The sequence below is a fragment of the Dicentrarchus labrax genome, unplaced genomic scaffold (genome assembly GCF_905237075.1).
Source record: "Dicentrarchus labrax unplaced genomic scaffold, dlabrax2021, whole genome shotgun sequence".
In the NCBI taxonomy this organism is placed as follows: Eukaryota; Metazoa; Chordata; class Actinopteri; family Moronidae; genus Dicentrarchus; species Dicentrarchus labrax.
The window spans coordinates 29695614-29717156 of record NW_026136711.1 but is presented as its reverse complement, the minus strand read 5'-3'; the positions used below and the strand labels follow the sequence as shown (position 1 = coordinate 29717156).

Sequence of the window (21543 nt, the reverse complement as noted above, 5' to 3'; positions counted from 1 at the left end):
ATAGACCATTCAGTCTGTACAAGTTGTATCATTTTGTCAACAGGGAGTTATCTATTATTCTTTCAAAAGCCCCCAGAATCTGTTGTAGTTCTGAGCTATCTCAAGGTACCTTCTATAGCAATAACTGGCGAAGAAAACTCAATTCAATTTTCTGTCAATGTTTTCTATATTGCAGGTCCAAAGAGCATGCGAGTCACAAGTCTCCTAATTTGCCAGGGGCTGTTATGGGTGGGCACTGCCCAAGGCTTAATTATCACTCTTCCAGTTCCCAAACTGGAGGGCATCCCCAAAATAACAGGTATGGATCAGAGGGAGGCAGCTGACTGATTGAACAGCCTCTTGAGAGGTCAAAAGAAAAGCGAAGAGGTTTTTTTTGTTATAGAAAATTACTCTGCACTGCCCATTATTGAGGTCACACTTCACATTTTTCTTGTGGCTGTGGGAATCACTGCAGATATTACCAGTCAGGCACACAAATCATACTGTATATATATTCCTGCAGGGTAATTTAAAAACTGCCTGGCAGCGTTTTGTTAAGTTTTGTTAATTATGTCAAGTTCCCACTTGCACAAATCTTACATCATGACCATCTTATTCCAAGCTAGTTTACCGAATGCTATGTAAATGCACCACACACAATTGCTACCAATATTACTGCTACAGCAGTGGAATTATAATGAATAAATACAGTTAAACTGTTTATGACATACAGTATGATCCAGGGTGAGCTCCAAGTCATTTTCAGTTCACACAATTCAAACTGCATAATCTTCTCATTTAAGTAGTGGAACTGACAATGACCTGACCTCAGCTCTGTATAGGAGCAGTATTTATTGTCTCTCTGGATGACATTTAAATATTGTGTCTGCCTGCATCCTACAGGAAAGGGAATGATCTCTCTAAATGCCCATTGTGGGCCTGTGGACTTCCTGGTAGCCACCACCAGCACTCTCTCTCCTGAACTGCTGAAGAGGGATTCTGTCGGGGATGGCCCAGACTCTGCATGTGGAGGCGAGGACCGCAGCGATACCTCCTCTCAGGAATCCCTTCAACAGTCCAGCTCCTACCAGGGAGAGGGGAGAGGCAAAGGACGAGGCGTTCTGCTGCAGTACAAGCTGCGCTCCACATCAGGACTACCTGGACGGCCATTAACGGCGCTGGGCGACGAGGCGTCAGACTCCTCCCTGGAGTCTTTGGAGCACAGCGTGGAAGATGGATCTATCTATGAGCTCAGTGATGACCCAGAAATGTGGGTCCGGGGACGTCCTTGTGAGAGGGATGGGGGACGCAGGGACAGGGTGATCTCTGCAGCGGTTATCTCTGGAGGCAAGGGCTTCCGTAGACTGAAGGAAGGAGCAGCAGCAGGTACTAGGACAAGTGGCGAGGGTTACGAGAATATTCTTATGGTTTGGCAGCTCCCACTGACAGTGTGATATGGAAAATATAAGGCAAGGTGATGTGTATTTATAGATGTCTACCCAGCTTAGCCTTGAATCCCTTGTTCCATAAATTCAAAGGATTTGAATATATGATGAGTAGGCGTTGCCACAGTTACAGAGCTTGACATCTTATGATTTAGCCTGTGGAATAAGGAAGCTAAAACATGCTGTTTATTAGAGGTACTGTCATCCCATAGGATGCTTTAAATGTTCAGGATCGTGCGTCATCATCTTCCCAGCTGTGGCAGAAGCCACCACAGATTACTTCAGTGTGATTGTTTTGATCTGGTTCTTTTTCCTGCCTTAGTGAAGATTGATATGCCTCAATTTAACCTCATCATTGCTGCGTGTGCTCTGCAACATTTATTTTATGCGAGGGACTTCTGTGTGAGCACCCATGGACAGCACGCCTTTGAGAGGCAGCCTTTGTTGAATCTGCCATGCTCTGCAGAGTAAGAGATGGACATCTTTTATCTGATCCTGTGGGAAAGATCCCATCTGTTTAGAGCTGAAAGCTGGGGACTTCCACTGCATCACAAAGCACATTAGCATCACTTTATTAGCTTTGCCAGCCTTTCTGTTGTCCCATACAATGTGAATGTACGATACCTTCTATTGTGTCTCAAAATTGAATCTGTGCTCTCTTAAAAAAAGAAAGAATTTAATTTCTCGTGTTTTGTTGCTGCTGTTGCAAAAATGATTTTTGGTTCCGGAGTTCCTTCCAAGACTTTACCATGCCTTTGTTGAGGAGGGTCATGTTAGTACAGACTAGCTGCAAAATTGATTTGAAAACAAAAGTTCTGACAGTTAAATATATTATTGCTCTACATTACAGAATCTATATTTGCACTGTAGAAATCCTGTTGTTGTTACAGATTTATTTGAAGAAAAGAAACTTCATAGTGCCACATTTGAGAGTATTATCTTGCCCAAGCACTGTAAATGCCAGATATCTGTTTCATTATTCACTGTCATCTATCAGCTAGATAAAACAAATGTGCACACAAGGTTGGTAATAAATAACTCACATTAGCTGTAAACCCCAGTTACACATCAAAAGCAAAACTCTTTAAACAAATGATGAAATAAAAGTGCTTCATCTATCGGCTATGTATCAACAGAGGGAACCTACCTAACAGAAATATCAATGAGCATGTTTATGTGCACTTTAATTTTTAATAATATACAATATGATTCTGATTAAGTATGGTGTTTTACAAGCCATAGCATAAGCCTGTATTACAACAGGAACTGATGTATATTATCTGTGATTTCAGCCAGGACACTAAGTCATGTAAACTGTCCATCAGTTCTTGTTTTCCTTCTGTTTCCATGCCGATATTTGGTAAATATTTGGAGTTTAATGCAAACATGAATATTTTATCAGGATATGAAGATGCACATAAACAACCAGACATCCCTGTCGGGTGGAAGCCTCACATATCCATTGTTGGTGGTTGTCATGTCTTTAGATCAGCAAAAAAAAAAAAAAACATGGTCTTTGACCTGATAATAAAACCATTTTAACCATATTGAATGATATATAAAATGAGTTGTTATTAGGCTAGATCTAGTACAAGCTGTTCTATTTTTTTAAACTTGTAAAATTATGACATTTTGGAAATACACAGTTTTTATTTAACGCCATTATGTTGAATTGGAGCTGGTATAAGAAGCAGTCGGTGTTACTGCGTGTTTAATATTGTGAAGTTTTTGCTTCATCGCTTCTTAATTGGAAATTATTAGTGTTGGCAAGCCTGTAAACATGGACTATTGACACTGGCAGCTATCTCAGACAAAACCAAGAGGTATACTTAAGAGTGCACATTTTTCACAGTGTGTTGACACAGTCAGTGGAGGCCACGCAAATATCTCTCTATGAGCATAGCTTTGTGGATTTCCAATAAACCGAGCGATGCTACGGGTTATGGTATAGCAGTTTTCTCCACCTCTATTTCTACTTAGCCCTTCAACCACACATTCACATTTTCATGTTATCCCTTCATCACAGATGAAGGATAGAGTTTATGTTCAGTATTTCCTTGACCTCCCATGAGGTATTTCTCTTTTCTTCTCCCCCTCACCTGAAATTGAAAAACATTTAAACATCCATCTGTCAGCCAGAATCATTCAAAAAAGACAATGTAAACTGTCCCTCAGATGCTGTCATCTAAATGTAAATCTCAATGTCACATCAGACATATATACTCTAATTCATGTGAGATTCAATGCGGCCGCAGCCACAATGCCATAATGGTCAGAGGTTGTTCTAGAGGATGAGTGTGCATTCCTGCTTGAATAGCGTGAATAACTATACATGATTTCTTTACAAAAGCTGCCATAGAGTTGGCATGGTTGAACTGTTTCACAAAGCTTATCTGCTAACAACTTGAGATTTTATCTCAAAAGTATAGTGACCTTTGATGGTGATGTTAAAAACTCATACATTTCATTTGCTTACACTACATGTGTACAGGTATTATCCATGCACTGAATATTAATAATCTTGAATGAACGTACTGTACTACTAATTAAGATTGTTACTGTACTAACTAAACCTATATTCCCTTTTGTAAAGAGGACTCTGCAACAGTGTTGATGTTTTAGATGAGACTGCATAAGGCACAGTATGCAATTTATTTTCCTGTGGTGTGATGATAACAGCTGAGATCTGGGGACATTGTGACATTACTAAAAAGAAGACTGATGAGATAAGAAAAACAATCACGTGATCATACAGCTTTTGAACAAACCCCTTGTTGTAGTCGTGTACATACAGTTTTCCTGTGCAATGAGGCATTATTACTGACAAAATGGGAGCGTTCACCCTTAGTTTTACCACCTACAACTGTTGGCTTGTTTACAACCTGTGTGATCATCTGACTGCTCGTATCTTGACCTGTCAGACCATATCTCAGCGATTCGTTTTGTGAATACAAAATTACAATAACTGATTGAAATGACGGCCAGACCAACAAAAGTAAAGTTAAAAAAGTCATTAACCGTAATTGTATATTCTTATACATAATGCAATCACAGGCATGTGGAAACAGTAATTTCCCTGTGGTACAATACTTTAATGTTAAATGTCTAAACATTGTCTAACAAGCATATGCTGAATTAAAAACATCTTTAAACATGACTTTGGGTTCGATCTTTTTTTTTTTTTTTTTTTTTACTGATGACTGATTTCGAATTATGATGAAGGCAGCTGATTTTGTCAAAGGTACAGTAGTTGAGGTTTTAGAGATACACTGTGCATCTGCAACACTATTATGCTAATTATGTTACACTTTTGCCACTTCTCTATGACTCAGCAACAGAAAATCCTCTTTGATGTATCATTTGGATTATTATGTTCTCACTTTTTGGTTGTTTGGTCATTCAAATTACAATAAGCTTGCCTCTACATCTGCTGGAAGCCAGGACTTAACACAAATCTATTTGTTGAAAACTAAGAATACTACGATGGAGAATTAGGGGCATAGTTAAAAAAACAACAGAGAAGTCATAATATTACAAGGCTTTAGTATTATTGCGAGAAAAAAGTCATTGTTCAAGAGAAAGGCACAATTAAATGAGTTGCTTCAAGTGTTAGACTGGGTATGTGCATATTTTAGCATTTTCTAACAGCACAGGCCACTGCAGCCTATAGTTATTTTCTTCTGACCAGTCGCTCTGCGTCACTGTCTGTTCTGGTTCCCCCTCACTTATAGGCACCTTTGCAGCATAATAAGCAACACATAGGAGTGATTTAGGCCTGATCAGAAGTGTTTTCACAAGTGTTTTCCAAGAGGAGAGGCTTCAAGGATAAGGACTAGTGGTTAGTTTGGCAAATGTAGGCCAACATCTGGTAACTTCTCCATATCAGCAGCTTCCCTCAACTTTTTCTCATCCAGAGACAGTCCCAAACCTGGAGGGACTTGTGACATGTGTCTGTCTGAATGGGATACTGCCATATCAGTGATAGCAGAGTGCAGAGCAATAATGCAATGCACAGCAGACTAGGACAGGAAGATTCTGGCTGCCTTTCACATCATTTGCATAAAGTTGACTGAGCTTTAATCATTTTCCGATGTCATGACTGAACTCTTGTCTCAGCTCTCTGGAGAAAACCAATTCCCTGCTGTACTCCAGCTTCTGCTTCAAAACAGTTATTGACTCATACATTATGGAACCTGTAACTTCAGGTCATCAGCATCACTCATGAATCATCAACTTATTTTTTGCAATATTATTTAATATTATTTTCTTGAAATATTGTGACTAATCTCATATTATGACTTTCTCATAATAGATTACAACTTGATTCTCATAACATTACTTTTATCTCAAAATCCTGACTTTGTTCTCGTAGAATTACTAGCTCCCCCCAATGTGGCCTGTCCGTCACAGCTGGTTATGCAGAGAAACAGGGAGGACCCAAACGCAGACAGAGGAAGCAGCAGGATGACAGCAGTGATTTATTGACGTATCTTACAGGCAGGTACAGGTAACATAAAGGTAAGGGAAACTCAAATACAAAAAGCACACAGCAAAAACCAACAAAGCAACTAGGATAAACCGATGTAGTGTATGAACGACAAAGGGCTGGTTATTTAAGTATCTGCAGGGCTGATGAGGAAATGAGATGCAGGTGAGGAGGTAGGCGGGGATGGCTAGGCAACTGCAGAGCAGATGAAGGAAGTGGGAACAGGTGTGTAGATTGGGTGGAGCAGCCAGGTGATGTGGAAAGGAGTGTTTTTCTGTCATAGAATACAGAGACTGAACAGTAAAAAAACCTAAATCGAATTTGAATTTGAATCTCGTTATTATATAGTATCTACAATACACTACTCTCGACAATAGACATCACGGTACAGGTCACATAGTCCAGTTTATATGTTTCTCAGGAGCATTTCTCGCTTAAAGGACCAGTGTGTAGGATTTAGTGGTGTCTAGCAATGCCTGAATTGGACCACAAAAGGTGACTAACCGTAATTCCTTGGGTATTTTTTATTCTTTTTATCAAGGACATTTTCAGTGCTGTTTTCTTAGAGTAAAGCTACCTATGTGTTTACACAGAGATAGAGTTACGCACTTGTTTACAAGTACATCATCAGCATTGCTTACACAGGGTTTTAGAAATACCAAGGTCCAAACACTGACCTTGCTTGGGGGTGGTTTGGGGCATCAAATCATCAAAGTAGCTATTTTTAGACAGTTATTTCACAACTTTTATTGTCTCCCCCTTGGAAAAAATACCAGTGACCTCAGTGGTGGTTATAGCCATGCTCAACAGAGGTGGCGGTACTAATAAGAAATAAGGGTACTCGTGAACAAAAAATAGAACTGCCAGAACTGAGTACTGGTGAGCAGCATCCCATTTCAGGCACTGGTATCCTGCAGTGAGATTACAGACTGCAGCCATGGTAAACCCCTTGACCCAACCAAGCACAAATGAGAAACTACAGTATGTTGGATGCAGAATCCTTTTTGAGAGCCAGTGTTTGTTTGTTCTGGGCTGCCGACAGCTCATTCTAAGGTAAAAAAAACGATTTTTATTTGCAGGTCATTATACACTAATGAAAACATAACTATGAATATTTATGCCAATAGATCTTCCTAAATGTTACACACTGGACCTTTAAAAGACCAGTGGTATCTAGGAGTGTAGTTGCAGATTTACTCCCTCGCTTCACCCTCCCCTTTCAAGTGTGAAGGAGAAACTACAGTGGCCTTGAGACAACAACTGAGACACTGCAGCTCAGAGAAAACCTTCTATAACTAAATTGCAGTTATATTATACAGTGCATGTATAGTTGTCTTTAGTGTATAATCACCTGAAAAAAAGAACGGTTGTGTTTTTGTTACCTTAGAATGAGCCGTTTTTATCTTTGCACACTGTCGGTTGCCTTCTGTGGAGGCCGCCATGTTGATCCACCATGTTTTTACAGTAGCCCAGAATGAACCAACCCAACAGGTATGTTTAGTATAATAATGTTCCCAAAACAGTGCTAGAATGCATACCTATGAATATTATATTTAACTTCTGCCAAATACATCATCCTAAATGTTACACACTGGACTTTTACATTTAAAAAGAACATACATTTAATAAGTTTATTGTTGTCACAAAAAACGATACATTGATTAACCTGTTAAGCTACAAAAGCCATAACAGAATTTGTAATGGAAAAACATTCTTCAAAATGTAATTTGCCTTTTTTTTTGTCAATTATAGGGAAACTGCAGTGCAGTATTTGAGTAAAACTTCTTAGTTAAATGATCACCATTGAGACTTAGTTTTGTCACATCCTTTATGCCTCTTCACCTTCATCCTAGCTTGAGTGCCAGTGGCTTATGTTGTCGCTGGCACACTACACGTTGGGGAGACGAGCAGGATTGTTATGAGCAAGCTTAAACTGCAGGTGAAAACACACTGGGGAACCCCTACCAGAAACCTTGCCCTCCCCTCCCCCCTTACTCTCACTGCTTGTTTTTATGGCTGTCTCTCTCCCTTGCTGTGTTTCTTTATCCCTCTCTCTTTCGACACGTGTCAAAGAAATCTGCACGGAATACAAATCTACTATCCGTCATAGTAGGAAATGAAGCAGTGTGCTGTTTCTTCATGACCAGTCATCAGGTCAATGTGTGCTGTTGCCCTTTGACCTAGAAGTTACATTAATAGCCTCCTCTTCCTACCAACTCCACATGGAGCAGTCAGGCCACATAAAGCCCCCCCCCTTTGGTGCTGACAATGTCAGATAAAGGGGAGCAGGGCTGTTGGAGCTGGGCTGTACATCCACTGAAGTGAGCCTCAGCAGTAGCCAACAGGAAATTATCAGGAAAGGTCAGGGCTACAAGAAACCATAAATGATGGACTAAATGAGAGGAGTCAGATGGAGGTTCAGGTGTGTATAACAACATTTAGATAATTGTAGCACATGACTAATCTGATCACAGCCAGCTGAGGCTTTCAAACATACTGAAGCCCCATGCAAATCAGCTTGAAGCTGCATATGAAAAAATGTTACATAAATACGAATGATTTTATTAAATGTACTGATGTCTTCTCCAGTCATGCAATGATTCAGTTCGATATGCATAATACAAAAAATGGGCGTCAGAAAAAATGTGTTTTCTGCCATTAATATGCCTCCTCATCCTCTGTGGATGTGTATAATCTAGGCTTTGTTTACTTGTACTCTTTTCAGTTTTGCCGCAAGCTCTCATTTACTCAAAGTTTTTGGCTCATGGACGTTATCCTGGGAGCACCGAATGCGCACACCAGCATCCAGCAGCACAATAAGGATCACATCACCACAGGAAGCTCCTGAAAGGGTCCATAAAACTCCAGCGAGAATTGAGAATGTAATACTGATCTGATAAAGCAGTGCTGAATTGCGCCTTGTACCTGGGTCAGCAGTAGAACACATCCTTGCCTAGAAGCAAAATGACAAAATGAGAGGCTGAAATGCTTTGCAAGCGTTTCACCGTCAGGACTCAAACAGTATACGGCATAAATATGTGTGCTTTTTCTGGTGGGACTTCACAAACCTCTTTTTCTAAACCTTTCTATAGATATTTTCTGCCAATTAACCCTGCTTCAGGAGAGATTTGCCTATCTCAAGCCCCAGCTTTGCGCCTGTGCAGCTTGCGGCGTCACTCTCCCTACGTCTCAGGTATAATTTGCATGCCTCGGTCAAGGCTAAACTGAAGCGGATGAAGCGTTGCGGTTTGAAGGTCTCCCTGCTTTATCTGCCGACTCCTAAAAGCCAGACATATTTGCATTGCTTTTCATTTCCGCAGGCTTGGCACTACGAATGATAAAGGAAGAGGAGCACACTGTACAAACCTTGCTTAACAAAGGAGGCAGTAGCTAATGATTTGCATACGGAGAATGCAAGGATAAGGCCCGCACAGGGCTGCCTCGGATGTTATTATCGCCCTCCCATCAATGCTTGGAGCTGATGCCTGTCAACATAGTGCACAGCCCCAGCGAGAGGGGCTGGGTTACACCTTGGTGTCAGATGTGGCTGTCTCCTCTGGCAAAGTCAATCTCACATGAACCAAAAAAATCTATATTTTAATAGAGAATATTGTTTTCCAGTTCACCAAACTTCTAGATCTGAGGACTAAATTCCCCCAATGCCTGTTCAGTGCTCCGGCCCATCAATCTCACATTGCTTTCTGTAGACCTGTCTTTTCCAGTGCTCTCAGTGCTGCTCCCAGATATGTTTTATTTACCACCTTTTTAATCATGCAAAAGATTAATGAAAATTTGATCACTGTACATTATTCACCTTGTCCCCTAGGAGAAGGGTCTGTTTAATGGCATGACACCATGCCTGTATTGAATAGTTATCATCTCCAACAATATTTATCTCTTGTCCATCTATTTGTATAGAGGTTCTGAAAACTAAATGTAGTGCTCCCTAACAGTGGCATCTCTGTAATGCTTTCTTATTCTGTGCTTTCCTGTGGTTGTGACATTATCATTTATTCTGTTTGCAGTCTGTAAAATCATAATAGGTGAAGTGCAGCTGTGGAGTTTTATAGGCAATTTTCTCGAAACACATTTATATAATGTCTCAGAGTCTATACTCCTATCCCCACTTCTTATTTACTGTTATATTTATAAACATGCCAGTTTTACATGCTGTGCACTTCCCTCTGTCCTGCAATGTTTTATTTTCAAAGACTGTTTGGGCCTTCGAAGGGTGACCTTCAATTCATATATCTATTGCTATAACTCTATGCTACTATCTCAGTGGGACCTCTGTGGAGAAGATAAAATTTATTTTTATGTCTCGCAGTGAATCAAGTCACTTTATGCCAACATTTCTTTGACTATTCAAACAAAATGAGAATATTAGCATTCAAGTCCTGTCTTTCTCCTTTTCGCATCCCTGTTGAATTTGGATGCCAGCCAGAGAACATTTCAGAGGTAAATAACATGTTGAATGTGGCTCTAACCTGGCTGCATTTCACCAGAGGAGTAAAATATGTCTTGAATCATTTTCGGTATCAAAAACAACAACAGCTCATCTCTGCTTTCTCTCTAAGCTGTCTGTTTGACACGCTTATGCAAAGCTTGCATCACCTGAGTCCAAGGATTCACATGTTTAACAATATTCATTTTGGGCCTTTTGTTTTTAATGATACACATGTCTCCGACCAAGTTTCTGGTGTTTTCCCTCGTAGCAGTTTGGTCCAGTTTAGACTTTTCCTTGCTCTCACTCTCCCCACTTTCCTCCCCAGCGCTCTTTCCTCACTCCTGCCTCTCTTCCCTCCTGGGGGAAGAGATGTGCAGTACCTTTTAGTGCTGTTGTCCTCAGCGTGACAGATGGAGGCTATTAAAACACATTTTCATTGTATTATGGTAAATAACACAGCCATGTTTTGTATAATATTAATGTTCCCTAGACAGTGCTAGAATGCAAGAGGAACTCATATAACCACCTTGTCAAGGATCTACTATGCGTGTACCGTATACTATAACTATAATTTAGTTATAGAGGGTTTTCTCTGAGCTGCAGTGTCTCAGTTAGATTACACTAGTCAGTCCTGAGTGAAGTATAAAAAAAGCTCTGACACCAGTTTATCAGAGCCTAATTTCCAATCTCACAAAAAGTGAGGGTGACTGATTAATGGACTTTTTCCACAAGGCATCAGCGCTGACAACCACATAGACAGAGCAGTTAAGATTCTTAGTTTTTCAAAGGTATAGAAAATCAATATCAGCTGTGGCAGGTATTATATTTATTCAAAATGCGCTCCCTCTCTTGATAAAAAGTGGTGGTATAGCTTTGCAGGAAGCTTGGCAGCTTAGAAGCTGTCTGTTTTATAGGGTGGACATTCACAGTAACCAACGATGACAGTTTCTATTTTTATACCTCTCACTCCTCTGAGAGAGATCCTGAAATCCAACGCTGTCACAGCAGTTGGCTGGCACACAGATAATTTTTGTTCAAGATTTCCTGGATAGGAAAAATATTTGACATTAATATAAACTAATTATCTTCAACCAGCCAAATATTATGAGGGGTTGTTTACACTGTAGTGCCCAAAAGTGTAAAAATGTTGAATTATCAGCTGAAGTAAAGTGAAGGTTTATTTAGTGTGTTTTCTGGGACATACATGCTTGGGACACCAAGGGTTGGGGTTAGGGTTAATGGTAGGATACAAGGTGAGGTTATGATTTCGTTGTGTCATTACAACCACATTATTAGTATTGCAGATCCCACTGAGTCTGTACTCTGCAGCACCACATGGCAAAAATGAAATGATGTAGGCTACAGTATGCACAATGTGCACTTCATATACACCTGACACCGACAAGACATCTTTTGGACTCAATGAGCTGTATGTTAGAATTTTAGTAAAATATTTAAAAGTGAACTAGAATGAGCCGCAGAATGTGAAGAAATAACAGGTTTACATGCTATCCCCAGCTTGAAGTTTGATGCTGAGTGTTTGTTCTAGACTGGTAAACAGCTTTACTAACCATAGCTATTTATTGAGTAATGTTACAGTGTAAATATGTTTGCTAAGTTAGCTGTTTGTTGAAAGAAATGAAGACCTTTGTGAGGGACTGTGCATTTCCCTGTTTTTTATGACAGACTTGGACACCATATACATGAGTATATTCTTTAATTGTTATATTTGTATTTATTGCATTCAAATAGTTCTTCCTTTGTTTTCTCACCTCTTAGTTATCTCTTTGCTACTGTAACATGTGAGTTTCCCTCCAGGATCAATCTTATCTTAATTTGTAATTTGTAAATCATTGGAGGAGTGACATCTATCAGGTCAGTAGGCTCAGCCACCAGGGGTGTGATACAGCGTCACTCCTACTCTGCTTCACCTCTGAAAGATACTCCTCAGCCATTATGCTCTGTGAACACTTGGAGGAGAAGGTCACGTTCTGAATAAACAAACAGGGATTCAGCCAGTGCTCTGAATTCCCGAACAGTCAACTATGCTGTAGGTTTTTTTTTGCCAAAGTACAAACTGATGCTCATAGCGCCCTTCATTTGCACACTTTGCATAATGGGATAGGTATGAAAACAGTATTAATGTCGAACCAGCTGCCAGCTAAATACATATAGCCCATTGGTTTAATTTTTGCTTTGGAGACATTAACACAATAAATGCAAAGAGCAAGCATATCCTAGGAACATTCTTTGATACCCTTGTTTGGAAACAGATGGGGCTGACTGCTTTTTTCGTGTTGCTTGAGGTAGCTGTCATAGTCTACATCAAAATGGGCCATGCAGACAAATAAACCAGTGGTTATTTAAGCGATTACGTTGCTGTCACAGACTGAAGTGTTTCTGTGTTTGCCAGTCTCTGTGTGAATTTTTTTTTGTCTCATCACTAATACAGGATTACCCCGTTGGCATATGTAGCAAGTTTAACTAAACAGTTTACTGTGCTGGTGGCTCAGAATTACTATCCAGCCACGGGGATCCCAGCACACATTGAAGAAATTAGGTGGCAAAATAGAATACACTCTATACCCCGAAGAGACTTTATTGTGATATCAACAAACCAGGTGGCAGAAGGTAGAACGTAATCTTACACAGTGTAAATGCCAGAGACAGAACGTGTGAACACTTCAAATTGGTTGGTGTGTCTAAGGTTGAATGCTCATACAAGATGAGAAGCTCAGTGAGAGGGTGTCAGGGACAGTTAAAGCATTTCAGAAACATTATTTAAGGCTCTTCATGGACAGGAAGCCAATGCTGGGAATTTCACATGCTGAACAGACTGAGGAGAAAACAGTATCTATATCTTCCATCAGTCATTATTAGAATTAAAACTTTACTTGAAAAATAATAACATTAAAGGTTTGCAAGGACAATCCGGAGAAGTCTGCACCCCAAACGGACACCCTTGAAGGTTGCAGAATGTCTTCTCTCACCTTGTTGTTGCACCTTTTTCATGGTGTATTAGTACAGAAATGGGGATTTGTAGTTAAGCAGGTCAATTCCTCCAGAGCCTGGATATCTCAGTCGGTAGAGCATCAGACTTTTAATCTGAGGGTCCCCGGTTCAAGTCCCTGTTCAGGCGAGTAGTTTGTTGTATAAAATGATTATGAAGTGTCACGTAGCACTTGCAGTCATCGTCATGCATGGTGAGTTGCCTGCCTAGATTGTGAATGTTACCCTCAGAAGTCTGCAAGGCTACATTTCCATGTAGGCACATATTTGCATCGCTCATGACCAGATCACAGACCACAAATATGATTGTGATCTGTCTTTATCTTTCCCGATTTAATGCAAAATTGTGATATTAAAAGATTGCAAGCAGTCTGGAATAGTCTTCACCCCAAACCAACCTTCTAGACGTTTGCTCATTGTCTACTTAAGGACACCTGAACCTAGTTCATGTTGGATTAGTATAGAAATTGGGATTTGTAGTTAAGTCTTTCAATTAGAGCATCAGACTCGAGTGTTGTTTAATGTGGTTGTGAACTGTCTGTAGAATCTGTAGATCATCATCTTTCAAGGAGGTCTACAAGAGGAGGGCTTGGGGACATGAGCCCTGTTTCCTGTGAGGGTGAGATTAGCGTTAAGATGGATAGCTTAATTATCAGCATTTTTGTTAAAAGTAAGGACAGTGCATGCTCTTGTTTATAAAGTAACTGCAACATGCACATTTATCAGAGCAGTAAATTGCCTCTTCAGTTTCCCACTACAAATCAATCAACTTTTAGCCATGCTAGCAGCATAGCTGGGGATGGCAATGTCGGTCGGCCCATCACTTTTGTCCAGACCACTATTGGACCCATTGGTAATCATGGTTTCCAGATCATTAATCCTTATGACTTTGAAGATCCCCTGACTTCTCCTTTAGTGCCACCATGAGGCTGACATCTGTGGTTCAGAGTGAAATGTCATGACAACTGATGAATGGATGATGGAATTTGGTAATGTCCCTTCAGAATGATTTATAATTACTTTGGTGACCACCTGGCTTTTCCTGTAGCAAAGGTTCCAATTTTTTTCAGCTTGAAATATAGTTGTATTTGAATTAATTCCCATATATTTGCACTGTTATGCATTTTACTGGATCGTGACCCTAAGTTTGGGAAACACTGCTCTAGCACTATCATTGGGTTAATATTTGAATTCAAATCCAAAATTTGGTTTATGAATAAAACAAATGTTAACATGATGATATGCTCAACTAAGATTGCTAAACTCAGAACTAAACAATATACTTGCTAAACATCTACATTGTCATCAGGGGCATGATCGCATTCTGACTTTTATTGCCTTTAATTGATAGTGACAGCTGAAGAGTGACAGAGAGAGGGGATGAAAAAGTGCCACAAGTTGGATTCCCTGGATCGCCGCCGCAGCAAAGACTACCAGGTTAGATATCCAGGCGCCCCACATTTAGTGATCTTTTTAAACATTCATATTTACTTAGCTTTAACAACCTCTAAATTCATTTACCAATATCTACCATTTAACCCAACTGTTACCACCAGGTCAGTGCAATTCAGCTCTGCATCCTCGCAGTGGGACCCACAAATTATTAACTTGCGGATAAGGTTACCTCGTTCCCAAGGAAAAGGAAATTGGCTATTACCCAGCTGGCGGTTCTGACTTGAAGACCTCTGATTTACTAGAAGCAATATTTAATGTTAGATATCTTATCATATACCCATTGTGCAACTGCAGGCTGTAGACCTTTAACATTAATAGCCCCTGAAGTGTGAATTCACTTTGAAAGAAAGCATTTTCCTTTTGTGCTTTCATTCTGTATTTGAACTGAAGAAAACCCAGGAACGCCATTGAACTCTCTTTTGTAGATACAAATTATGCTTGATCATAGTTGACAATAGGGATGTGTCAGAGCACATGCTGTATACTGTGTGTACTCTAACACATCACTTAAATGGCAATTATTACAACAGTATGCTTGACCTGTAATTATTCAATGCAGAAGAGTGTCAGACAGTTTATCTGCTATCAATCACAGTGGAAGGAAAGTGAAGAGGGCTGATTGATGGCTGTAGAGGGTGAACACTGTTAGTGAAAAAAAACATACAATATGTAATTTTCTACCGCTAAGGGATCTCTCAGATTTGAACAATAACAAAGGATGTATTTTGATGACATTGTGAAGTAACGTGGGATCCTAGGAGTTGTTCTCTTCATTTTTAAACAACCATCATTGCTGATGAAATCTATCTGACGTGACTCAGGCACAAATTGTTTCATGGATGAGGCAAGGACTACGGAACCGGTAGGGCCAGAGCCTTACTTACTTTTGAACATTAAACATGCAGAAGACTTTACTAAAATTATTTGGTAGCCACTTTTTTAATTATACAATGATATATATGGCTATGCTAGCCATATATATCATACTCTCATTCTGCTATCTAAGTTTATTGACTAATTGTGATGTAAATCAAACTTTCCCATTTTAAATTTGTGGCCTGGGGCTGCCCTCCCTGTGATATTGCGGTGATGATGGGCCTTACCAATTTGAAATGCATCCCGTGGTCCATGGGATGAGGTAATAAATTCCAACTCCCTTCATCACTCTCTGACGTATCCAATGTATACCTTGTTTATCCAGAAATTAGAAACTAGAATAAAATGATGGCGTTTTGAAAACATTGTTTTATTTAATAATTAACATTAAACATTATAGCTTTGATGGGAAAAAAATGTTTAATGATCAAGACTGTGCCGTATACATATTTAACAGTTTTCTATGATTTTATTGATTAACCTTTGTAGTCTTTTTGTGATTATAGAGCTGGATCTTTTTATATCTTTTCAGCTTAGCTATGTCAAGGAAAAAAACATTGTTGCTACTGTAGCCTATCTAGCTAGCTTTAATCCAAATATGCAGTGCTGTCATTTTCTACAAAAATATACAACAGTTTAAAAGGCTCTTCTTGTCCAATAGGACCAGCTCGTTCTCTCAGTAATTTATTCCCAATAGTCCTACAGTATAATATACACACCCAAACTCTAGAGTCCTCCTCTCCACCTATACAGAGCTGTCTGTGGACCTGTATTCCTGCACAGCCCGGTGTAACCATGATATGCATTATTGCCGACACATTGCACTTATTTTACACTGTCTGTCAGCATAGGTTTTTGCACACTATCACACTTTCCAGCCACAGGCATAATGTTCATGTTCTACAATCTTCCTAATCTGTTCCTCATTTTGCTCAATGTAACCCCATCATGGTAAACTGTCTGGTTGACTACACACTAACCATACCTTGCTCTACAACTGTGATCACTCTTTATTTAAAGCCATCTCAGTATGAACAGTAAAGGGACTGAATGTTCAGGATGATGTTATATATAGTTCTGACAACTCTGTGACAGCGGCTTATTTACAGTACATTTCCTTTCAACTGTGATACCAAGTACCACATCTAAACTGGTCCTACAGGGAAACAGGTGCCCTTTAATGACTTACAGCATCCTTGAAAGGGAAAAAATATATATACTTCACAGTAGTTGCTGTAACCTTGTTTTAAGCATCAAAGTGCTAGATGATACAAAACTTCTCTTCGCATTTTGTGAATCTTCTAAGGTGAAATCGGTGGCAATATTTATTTGTTATCTTAATTTCCCTTCATCTCAAGGTTCAGGCTTAGTACATGCTAATAATTCTTCTCTGACCTTGCCTTGCACCATGTTTGTTGATGTCATAATTTTGAGTGACTGTTAGCCAGCTCAAAACGTTTGATGTTGATGATGCCATGGAAGATATCTGCATACATAGAGAATTGATTTCCATTTATCTTCACATGAACACATTAAATTAACAATTCATGTTCTTGTGCTCACATCCTTGATGTCATTATATCATGTACAAGACTATCTGGAATTATAAACACTGTAGGCCAATATATTTTACATGGAAAATGAAGGTCCCATCTCTGATATCTATCTATCTATCTATCTATCTATCTATCTATCTATCTATCTATCTATCTATCTATCTATCTATCTATCTATCTATCTATCTATCTATCTATCTATCTATACACACACACCGGGGATTAAAATGAAGTATAACCTATGCATAGTAAGTATGTAAGTGCCTAGTAAGTTCATATTTTACAAGACTGCAGAAGTATAGGAAAATTATATCTCCAGCTCCATTATAATTAAATAACGTACTATTTATCAGAAGCATTTTATAGTTACCAAAAAATGAGAGACAGTGTTGTGGGGTTTGAAGAATATAAATAGAGGACAGAGGAGACACTAGGATAAGAGTTCATGACAAACAGTCCCAGTTCAGAAGCGGGAGGAGGAACAAGACTGGGAACAGGTGGCAGATGTTGGTTTTGGCAGTTCTGGGGGTAGACCTGGATTTGGACCAGACTCTTTATTTGGAATTAGCAGGTGCCCCTCTTAGGCACTCCTCCTCATCACTGTTGGTCTCCAAAGGTGAAAATTGCCATGGCTGTGTATAAGTCAAAAAAGTAGTCACTTTCATCATCAACCACTGCAAAAAGTAGTAGTAGTAGGGCTTTAGGTTATGATAAGATAGCTACAATTGATGGTTGTGAATATTCAGGGCTGAAGTTGTATGATGATACGCTGGTGTTAACATATTATTGTGATTTGAGAAATGAAATACAATAATCCTCTTTAAGATCACTGTACCCTATCAGATATGTTCTGAGTCGCTAGAAAAATATTATAGGAATGAACTTTCTCGTATGTTTCAGTACTAGTTGATCCTGCTTTTGTTCTTCTATGCAGCCCCACTGAATTATATATCAAATCTCCTGGTGACTTATTGAATTATGTTAGGCATTGCCAATAACAAATCCCCCTTTTAGGCTTATATTTTTTCACGCAGAACTGGAATTGGGTAAGTAAGCCACTAATGAAATAAGATAGCAGGACATTTTCTTATCTTAAGATGATGGAGTGTTTCTCCCTGGAGCATTAGGTAGATGTTTGTCTAAAAGATCTTGGTGGTTAAGTGAAATTTTACAGTTAAAGTTTTCTTAAAAAATGATATGATGATCCATGATATCAGTAATCTAGGTTGTTGGTGCAGGACTTATAGCCCCACATTTCAGTCCTTCTACTGCTGGCTTTGCAGACACCACTGCTAGTCTAACCACTTACTGTGTCTGACAAATGTGTTACAAGCATTCAGTGAATACTTTTGTAACAACATATATCTTATTGTGCATGTATTCATTTTCACTGGAGGTGTCAGACTTTTTAAAAATAGTTTCAACTTAAAGTTTGTCTATGGGAGGTAAGCAGCTGACACTCAATATCCTAATGACACATTAGACAGCAAGCAGGTTTTGAATTTCATGGCAGAACGTAGCTTTTTTGTCTGCACCTGTTCTGAAACTGTGTGAGCAATCAAAGCTCATTCAAACATCCTTTTGATATATGAGTTGGCTCAGAGGACTTGGGAGTTGGTTCCCACGGGCAGAGTGAAGCACCTTTGAGCCCTAATGATGTAAACTGGTAGAAAAGAGTACAGTCTGCAGTGGCGTCAAGATTTAATTGCTCTTTCAATGAGACTGCATGTAAATCCGTTCTTCTGCTCCAGGACTTAATGAGAGAGCTATACCAACAAGCTGCAGTCAACTCACCTCTTCATATGTTATGGTGATAACATCACCATAACATCACCATGTTCACTCATCACATCACCAAAAACTCTGTTTTTCTCTGAATCGCCCTCCCTCTCTCTTTCTTATACACACAAAGACACATATACACATAAGCTGGCAGCCACACTTTAGTTCACACTGAGCGCACACCTTAATACAAGTTCGAATGGTTATTTATTTTCAAATTCTGGCCTTAGTCATAGAAACACATCATTTGTTGAGGGAAAGTGGAACACAAAAGACTTTCAACTAATAAATGGGCCAAATGGAATCAATCAGGTCATGCATGGTTTGGTTTGCAAGTCATAATTCTCTATACTGTAGCATTTGCGCTGGGTAATTGCAATTTGACAACTTATGATAGGTGTGAGACATGAGAGAGGGACAATGTTGTGTTTTTTTGTCATTGATCATTATTAATCCTCGAGTCATAGTTTTTACAGTTTTTACCACCTTTACAGTAGTTTAATTACAGTTTGGCAGACCCTTAAAAATGGCTTTTCTGGTCAAGCATTTGCTATTATGTTTGTGTTTCCATCTATTTGGAATAGCAGGTTGGTGAGAGCCACAAAGCACTTCATATTGTGTCAGGACGTTATCTTTCATAATAACAAGAAATGTACTAATTGCCTCTGAAATACTTTTGCAATTATCTGCTATTTGATTCACTTTCATATTTGAATTTGTAAACTCGAATCAAGTTGCACTTAAGAGTGCAGGATTTTTATTTGAAGTACTAAAAGGGACATAATAATTTGAGGGCCAAATTATTTTTTGATTTAAGTTATCAAATGTAAAGGAGGGCGACCTAGAAAAAAGGATTTGTGATGATCTTTTGTCCAGGTAGTTATCGTCAGTTTAAATGGAATACTAGAAATGGCAAATGGTATTGAAATATAATTAAAAAGAATGGAACATTGCAATGATCTGTTCTGCAGTGAACAGTAAAAGGATGGAGCCATGTATTAGGTTGGATTCTTTTTTAGCAAACAAAAACTGGATCCTGTATGTATGCATCAACATGCCACAAATCTTTAACTACACACCTACACAATACAGCTGTCTCTGGCAGGAGTTTTTCCTTATCTCAACTGAGGGTCTAAGGATAGAGAGTGTCTGTCGTATGTTGTTCAGTCTCGAAATCCCTCTGAGACAAATAAGTGATTTGTGCTGAATAAATGAAATGTACTTTCCTTGTTGAAAATGTTCTTTTTCACTCTTTCTTGGGATATTGTTATTTTAGAGTTATTCCACTTCTTCATACTCCTTTTTTCTATCATTTACATACATTTCATACATAGCTTAATGTTAATGTACAATTCTAAGTGGGTTTTGTTTTATTTTATTTTAATTCTAAGCTCATGCATATACTGCATGTTTTTTTCTTTCAAAGGAAAACTATTCAACTTTTTCTATACACTGTAAACCACAGTGATGACACTGTATTAATAGGAATAAGAGGCTCTACACTGCTACAAGAAGCAATACAGTTTCATGTATAGTCTAAAAAATAAACAAAGTTTAATTGGGGTTTAATGGGGAATGACTTTGAACAGCTTTTTTAAATCAAATTGATTGACAGGACACTCTATGCACCGTTATTGTTTTATGTCGTGTACCTTTATCTTGCACCCATCATCACCTGAGTGACTGCCGGTGGCTTATGTTTGAAGCCAGCAGCTAACATAATTGAGCGTCGCTGTAACTGGTGGTTGGTAGCCCATGATCCAAAGCCACTGAAGCAATTTTCTTGTCTCCTTGTGATCATATTATCAGTGAATGAAATTTCATTATGTTTTGATCTGATCACTCGGAGAAGGACCAAATTAGAAACAAAGCATCCCCGATCATTTATCCCTCAGAACGTCAAGCCTTTTCAGCAGAGCTGTTAACACTGAAGTGTTTTCCTGTCTCAGCTCTCTGCAGATTGGTATGAACCCTCTCCATCTGACGATGTACTGTCAAAATACAGTCACTTTACTGATGTGCTTTGTGGATTTACACTCGAGAATTTATCACCTGACTAGCTAGCTTTGCATTATTCATGGAGCAGGGAGAGAGAGACTGCAATCTGAATGCAGACAACGTTGTATTCACACTCAGAGCCATATGACAGCGCTGTCTTCACAATGCCCTTGTTAAAACTCCGCTTTGGGTAACAGGAGGCAAAGACAACCCGTAGCCTCATTACAGTCCTTGCTGCATTTGTTGAACACTAACAGTGGAGAAAACTCTGAACTGTCATTTTAATGCCCTTTGCAAGAGTTTCTTATTCATTTACAACAAGTAAAGTCAGCAACATGAAACTTCAGCTGAATACCCTTTGGGTCAGTGAAAACATGTTCCATTGCAATAAATAATAGTAATATTTGCACAATGACCTCCAAAATAGATTTTTGTTGAGTCAAAATATTTCCACTTAGTACACTATGTATCCTGTGTACTGTATTCAGTAAGTTAGAGCTCAAAAAGTGG

General features: G+C 39.1%; 1 protein-coding gene and 1 non-coding gene across 4 annotated transcripts in view; both read left to right on the top strand.

The window, feature by feature from the left end:
- arhgef10la (Rho guanine nucleotide exchange factor (GEF) 10-like a) overlaps positions 1 to 4581 on the top strand; it is a 103181-nt gene extending 98600 nt beyond the window's left edge. For all 3 annotated transcript variants that reach the window (XM_051414621.1, XM_051414623.1, XM_051414622.1), the window contains 2 exons: positions 176 to 298; positions 883 to 4581. In XM_051414621.1, coding sequence (XP_051270581.1) covers positions 176 to 298; positions 883 to 1433 — 674 coding nt within the window. In that variant the 3' untranslated portion in view covers positions 1434 to 4581. The remainder of the gene's footprint in view (positions 1 to 175; positions 299 to 882) is intronic.
- An 8842-nt stretch (positions 4582 to 13423) lies between these two features.
- trnak-uuu (transfer RNA lysine (anticodon UUU)) lies at positions 13424 to 13496 on the top strand. The gene has a single exon. It is a non-coding gene; the product is annotated as a tRNA-Lys (tRNA).
- The last annotated feature ends 8047 nt before the right edge of the window (positions 13497 to 21543 follow it).